Raw genomic sequence first — 7466 nt, forward strand, 5'->3', positions numbered from 1 at the left:
CTGTTGGGTCAGGATTGCGTTACTAGCAGCAATCGCCAAATGATGGGCGCCACTAGCTAGCTCCCAACAGTCCCAAGTGATGCGCAGTGTAGTAAACTGAGGAGAAGCAATATTAACCTACATAACGACATGTGTAAACAGCAGAAAATATTCTCAGCAGGTATCAGATTAACGATTAAGTGCTGTCATATCTTCTGAAATTACTGTTCCCGGGAACCATAAAACTTTCTTCATAAATTATTTTTTTAGTTTTATTGCTTTGAGTCTTATTTCTCAAGTGTTGCTTCATCTGAGGCAGCTGTTTATTTGTTGTTAATAAAGTTCCAAATAAAGAAGAACATAAACAAATGTGATGAAATACAGCTTGGTTATTTTTAACTATGTCTTTACTGAATTTACAGAACAATCACTGTATTATGATACATAGCGTTACTGTGATATGAAACACCACGATAGAGGATGTGGCGCCCACCTCCACTCTGTCAAATTAAAATTGCAGGAGAAATATTTGATTGTTACAGACTTTCTGACAGCTTTAAACTATGCACAGACTATTTATAATGCAACACAGAGTCATAAGGCATTCTTCAAATTCAAGCCAACAAGCAACTCTGTGCACATGTGGTCATGAGAAGGTTAAATAGTTTAATTAACAGTCAGCCTCATATCAGGTGACTTTTTAAATGGCATGCAGAGAAAGCACTGGCATGCTTCTTGTTATCGACTACAGTTAATGTGGTACAGCTGTACACACAGGGCAACTTGAACCAACTGACCACATCTTGTGCGGGCACAGAAACTCTGACCTGGTTCATTTCTGAGCTACAGCTTCTGTAGTCGCAGTCACAGCTAAAATACTGATTAATGCTGCTGCTGCGCTGTGAATGTGTGAATGAAATACAACAGCCCACAAGAGCAGAAGGTTAGACTCTTCATCTTATATTACAGTTCTACTCGTCACCTTTTTTGCGACTCTTTCTGTCACCATCACGGTGTTTGCATCTATGCTGCAGTTTCTCTGCCAAGCAGGCAACTGAATACATTGTATTTCCTATAGAATATATAATACGGCACAAAACAATCCTTCAATGCAGCAACAGTGGTACACAAGAAACAGTAAATGGTGTGCGTTACTGTCAACAAGCAATTATGCGCAGCACTTAATGACTTATTGTGTGTGTATTGTGTTTAGTCTATATACATCTCCACCCTCAATATCTAACATAACAGATGCTACATCAATAAACCGCCACAGACACTTCAGCTCTTTATGATCATTACCCTGCAGATGCATCCAATTCAATACAGTTATTTCAAAGATACATTTAAATCGCTGATGTCGTCAGTATTCTCTTCTTGACAATGGGTTGAAATTACATTATTATAACAACTAAGAACTGTCAGTGACAATAACTATCAGATGTAAAACACTCAGTTTGATCAACAGTTGCTGAAGATTAGAAGAAGGTGCTGCAAACATTTGTTGCCGTTGCAATTTATGCAATATATGCAGGGTTTTTCCTACACAGAAAACTGCAACGCATCCGCCCCCGGCTAATTTCATCCCGCCTCCACCTCTCAACAAAACTCTGATGTGTGACTTCATGGAAAACACTTTTCTAACAAACGTTGCACTGGTGGAATTCTGTCATTTGTGACTGCAATTGCGACATTACACTGACTGGGTAGCGCTGTATCGTAATAAGCACAGTGCGCCGGTAAAGGTGTTGCCAAAACTGCCAGAGAGGAAGAAAAGACCAGTCTGTTTTTGGCTGGACAGCAGCAAAGTCAGTACCAGCCTTATAAATGTGAAAGAAAGCCGATGTGGTCTTTATCTGTGTTCTTTTTCCTGCCGTTCAAATGCTGTTACGAACAGCAGTCGGTGTTTGTGAACGCAGCTCTATGCAGTTCAGTATAGTTGGAAAGATATTCACAGATATAAACTTTTCTAACTTCCATTAGAAAAATGTTTACATAACAGCCTCAGGATGGAGCTTCTGAAGAATTAAGAGATTTCACAAGAAAAAGAGACTGAACATAACAACCCAAAAAAGGGTTTTCCTTCATCACAAGTACGGGAACTGGCACTTTTTAATCGCATGACACTTGTAAAAGGGTCATTATTCGTACCAGATATTCCTGTAATCCAAGGATTCGGGTCAACCCTATCTACAATCTGATTTTCATCAATATGGACAAATAACTTTACTCTCTATGTGCAGCCAGCTGTGAGACAAGTGCACAAGGACCACCTACAAAGTGCAACACCAAAAAAGAGATACTACAAAAATATTCAGTAACTTTACCCAAATCATATATCTCTTCACAGATAACTATTAAAACTCCTTCAATATTTGTTAAAGAGAGTTTGCTTGAGCGAGTTAAGCCACTGCACACATGGACACGAATGCACCTCCACCTCATTTTGAGCCAGGAAAAGACCCTGACATGATGTTGACCAGCTACAGTGTGGAGCTGAAAAGTGCTCACCTCCATTCAGAGCGGTCTGATCTCTTGTGCACTGCTCGGAGAGCAAAAGGCCAACAAGATTTACCTCCAGCCCTCACACTTCCAGGGAGACGCTGAGCTGTGTGGATGTGGCGAGAAGGTGGCCTTCAACTGGACCCAAACTGAAACTCCATAAAGTTTTTAAGTGGCTTCACTGACTCTTGCGTGGTTCTGGTCAGTTGGTAGTCATACCAAATATACAGTATGATTACACGTTTGAGAAAAGCGAGCATCTAAAGTGGCTCTGTTGCTGGATGAGTTCATTTTAATGACACGTCTAAACCTGCTGCGCTTAATTAGGAGAATTACACAAAAATGTCTGAATCCAACAGGTCTCTTCCTGCGACACTTAAAGCTGAATCTGTTTGTCTACATAGGAAATAAGTCAAGTATTTGCACTGCTGATTCATACTGGATGTAACTAATGACGAAGACTGAAAATGTGTCTATGTAATCTAGGATTCTACAAACAACAGAGTAACACCAAACATCCCTGTTGAAACACTAAACATTTGTCTTTGTGTTTGCACATTATCAGCTGGACACAAAGATGATTTGTTATGGTTTGTGTCGCACTGCTCGATGGCAACATTTGAAACAGAAAAACAAAAGACAGATTGCAAACATCTGCCCTGCAATTAACTCCAGCAACACAATGCATCTTCTCCAACTTCATCCCAGTAAACATCAGCTGATCCTTTTGTTGAATACTGTAAAACCTTTAAAGGCAAACCTTGCAGGATAGTAGGTTACTGTTTGTCAACACGCCCGCCAGCTAAAGTGAAAGTAAATTCCAACCCCTGATTCACTCGTTTGGCATTTCACCTCGCCGTATTTGCGTTTTTTTCTGCGCTGTTTCTCTTGGATGCCTGCTCCTTACAGTTTGGCACCTGGCCGCTACCTTTTTATAAAGCCCTGACCTCACCTGAGCACTGTGGGAGTACACACCCATTAACATCCTAAACACAGAAAATACAGGCAGAAGGCAGAGGCTTTGCAGAAAAATACTCCGCCAGACTCTTCTAGTAGGTCATAGGTGATGATTGCGAGGGATTACTTCTGTACAAGTGTATGCATTGTTGTTGTTTTTAGGGAAATCCTTCATAGCATATCTTCAAATATGATTTCAGAGATCTTTGAAGAGACTACTTCAATAAACAATCTCCCTCGTTGCATCAATGCAGCTAAGCTATTACTTAGGAGTTAAACTGGTGTTAAACTGCATTTTTTTAAAGCATTAATAAAAGACAAAATATTCCAGTGTAGACACATTAAGTCACACTGTTTGTCCCAGATTTTACACACAATTCATTACTGTGTACTCAGCCAAACAGTGAACTACAGACAAAATAATAACTGGTGTCCTTACATATTCCTGAGCCTGATGGGGCAGAACTGAATAGCCCCTCTGTCAAAGACTGAACACGTCAGTACTCCACTCCTCATCAACTATATCCAAGAGGCAGACTGCTCTATCAAGGATAAATGTGCCTTCTGCAGTTGTTCTGTCTGTCCTTTCAAAATAAATTAGTAGCAGCCTGTGTGCAAAAACAGAGCGTGCCACAGATATCTCTGTATTTCCTTCCAACATTCATGCTTTCCAGGCTGTGTGCACAAGTGTGCCTGCTATGAATCTACAAGTTTTTCCACCTGCCTGTGTCTTACTAAACGCTCAAGTTTGCGAGCAACTGCTTGCGGGTCAGGAGAAGTTTTATCTTTCATATGCCAAAGCCAAAAACCACACTGCTGCCCGAGGAGGGAATCTCGGGCCAAAGCCACTGGATACAGGCAGGAAGTTTTCCTGAGGTGACACGTACTTGGGGGGGGTTACGACCCCTGATTTTGCCAGCTGCTCACCTTCCCTCTGGCCACTTTAGGGTTCTGGGTCTCAGTAGGGAACACTGTGTTCAAACAGCTGTCTTCCTGCCTTTCAAGATATGAGACAAGCAACAGGTGAGGCTGCTCAAATCATGTCGCAGATGCTCCTCTTCTACAAAGTCTCTTTTCCTGTCTGTCATGGGCAAACATGAAACTAACAAGTGTGTGTTCTGCAGTGTTGGTTGAGGAGAATGCAAATTATATCAGTTTCATTTTACACACAGCTCTTGTTAACTTCGTGTTGATGCTATCACCAAACAGATTGCTTTTGTTAAGTGCTTTTTTAAAATGCACGGAAGCTCAAACTACAACTTTAATGAAAACCCAGCTACACATGTGCATAATAGCACAGACACAGTTACACTGAATTCAAGTTAATTCCAATAAGCCTGCTTTAAAATGCAAAAAAAAAGTAAGCAACAAGTAGTATCATACTCCAGAGAAGACTATCCACTGAAAAACGACGAGGGAAAAAAGTACCACAATGTATTCGCATTCTTTCACCATAAAACCACAAAGTGGAGTCTGTTCAGCGAGTGAGTCATAACAGCAGTGGTGTTATGCTTAGTCTCAGTGTGCAGGAAAATGTCAGCCAGACAGGCAGAGCACCACAACTACCAGCCTCTACCTCGCCTGTCCACTGTAGCCAGCGCTGCCTTCAAGTGCTGTTGTAAACATTGTAATTACGAGTTCAGCTGCACACAATCGACCCAGCTAAGTAGTATTGAGAGAGTGGGGATTTTCTGCAATGAAATGTTACCTTTAGGGGGGTGGACAGTTTGGAAGCGGTGTCAATTTGTGGCAAAAGCAGTGTAGTATTTCACTATATTGTAATTATACCACATTTTCAACGTTGCTATTGATGCATTTCTACTCTCACTTTTTAACTTTTAATTTTTTGCATGCATCGACAAATAAAATCAACTTTGAGTGCACTTTGTGGCTTTAAATCTCTGGCACTGCACCGCCTTGTATTTTAGAAATTGGCTACTGTGGAAGTAGCATGTTCAAATCAGAGGAGCTCATGGAGGTGGCATTACACTCACCTACAAGTCAAGGAGTAGTTAAGCCTGCTGACAAGCCAATTAACTGCAACAACAACAACACATTCAGACCATGTTCTTGCTTATACAGGCCAGAGGAGGAAGTGTACACTCAAGCAACACCTTTACATATGCTTCATGGTGCACGCTCGCTGCACAATCTACCTCACAGGGGATTTAAAATTTAGAATACCCATGAAGTCCAAGTGGGTGGGAGCACGACCACAACTATTTAGGGTAATGTCAACTGGCCACCACTGACAACATGATGCCACTAAAGAGATACAGCATGCATTAACAAGCCCCCCCATTTGTAGTGTAGTTTATGGTAGTAGAAAGTGCAGCTTAGATATGTGGTCACCTAATGTTTGTAATGCCCAGGAATGCATGCCAGGGATTATATAATCAGCCTGGGGCCTGTGCCCTAGTTGGTGTGAATACTAGAAAATGAAGTCCAAAGAGATTAAGCCACTGACAAACAACATGATGACATATTACATAAATAATTAAACAAATACTGTCACCACAAACACAAAAAAAGCTTTCTAGGCAAACATAAGGGGCGTGCATTTAAGCATATTAATCCCTGCAGGAGTTGTGCAAAAACACATTATTTCACAGTGTAGAAGTTAACAAAACTCAAGTGCATGAGGTGTTTAGTTGATAAAACATAGTGGAAATGCAACGCGGACCAAGATAGCAAGTTAATAATAAACAAGGTGTTGGAGGCGAAAGGGAGAAAGTGCTACAACAAGTCAACTCGCTGGGAAACACAAGTTTTTGGCAGTAAAATGCACAACATGTATATTTCCGTGCTAACAGGCGACAGATATGTTGTGTGTAGTAAATGAAGCTTAAACAAGCGAGTGGCGTTAACCTTGAGTGTTTGGGTTTGCGGATGGGGGGATTTGAAATGTGGCAGAAAGGTAATTATAAAAGACAGGTTGTGACAAGTAGGTGGCAAAGTGTTAAAACAAGACAACATTAGCGAACTGGGACACCTTGTTGCCCCTGAAATGATGTCAGCTCGACAGGGCCGTAAGCCTAGCTAAGCTCCTATCAACTGATGCCTGTGTGGCTAACGTTAGCTTAGCCCCCGTTCAGCTAGTTAAAAATGGCTGCTTTCCTTTAGTTTTAAATCTCTTACCAGACAGAATAGATTGGAATGGCAATCCTCCAAGCTGGCCCCGTTTGGTACATAACAAGAACTCATCCTTCTTCACTGCGAGGTCCAACTCTCCATCGTTTCACTTCCCGGGAAATAAAGAACAATTGGCGAAAAGGTTGTGTTTTCAGAGATGTGCAGGCTTAATCAGCGAGAAATATTTTTTGTAACATTTGGCTGGAGGATAGTTAATTCAACAACCTTCCGATTGCAGTTTCCCCCCGCAGCCGCAGCTAAAAGCGGATAAAAGAGGACTGTGTGGTCGCTAGGTCGACATCTCAGGAGCACACAGTGAGAGCTGGTGAGAGGAGGCGAAAAATGTTCATAAAACAAAAAGAAAAGGAGAGCAAAGAAGCAACTCTCCCCCTCCCCCTTAGCCCTAAAACGGTCTCTGCTTAAAAAAATAAAGACGTCCTGTCTCACTCCTCCATCGCACAATTTAGTCTAAAAACGAAACACATCCTGTAAAAACCTCGCGAAATGTGGCGTCGGCCTATATTTTAACGATTATTTCGGTCATTATTTCAGCCTCGGTTCCTGTTGGTTTCCATTTGAATTCATGGATTCCTTTCTTTAATGGCGGCCACAGGGACAACTCTGCCTTCCACAGCCTATTGGCTCATTCGTGGTCAAAGCTTTGTCAAGGCAGCCGAAGGCAGACAGACACACGTCACAGAGCAGGCAGCACTTCCGGGAAAGTAAAAGGGTACAATGATTTTAATATTATCTCGTAACAATGTTACCATTGAACTTTTACACATCAATCACACACATATTATACTTTTATTCTAATTTTTGTTTGATATTATCACTGATAATATTATATGACATAATATTACACAGCTAACTTTTGCACATCCTGCATGAAACTA

General features: G+C 41.3%; 1 protein-coding gene across 1 annotated transcript in view; it reads right to left on the bottom strand.

Annotated features, from left to right (window-relative positions):
* Nucleotides 1–7201, bottom strand: part of med13a (mediator complex subunit 13a) — a 111742-nt gene extending 104541 nt beyond the window's left edge. Inside the window, exons 1-2 of the mRNA XM_050035193.1 lie at nt 6796–7201; nt 6577–6679 (exon numbers count right to left, since the gene is read on the bottom strand). Of these exons, the coding sequence (XP_049891150.1) occupies nt 6577–6642 (66 nt within the window). The 5' untranslated portion in view covers nt 6643–6679; nt 6796–7201. The remainder of the gene's footprint in view (nt 1–6576; nt 6680–6795) is intronic.
* Nucleotides 7202–7466: the final 265 nt, after the last annotated feature.

This window comes from Epinephelus moara, chromosome 3 (genome assembly GCF_006386435.1).
Source record: "Epinephelus moara isolate mb chromosome 3, YSFRI_EMoa_1.0, whole genome shotgun sequence".
NCBI lineage: Eukaryota > Metazoa > Chordata > Actinopteri > Perciformes > Serranidae > Epinephelus > Epinephelus moara.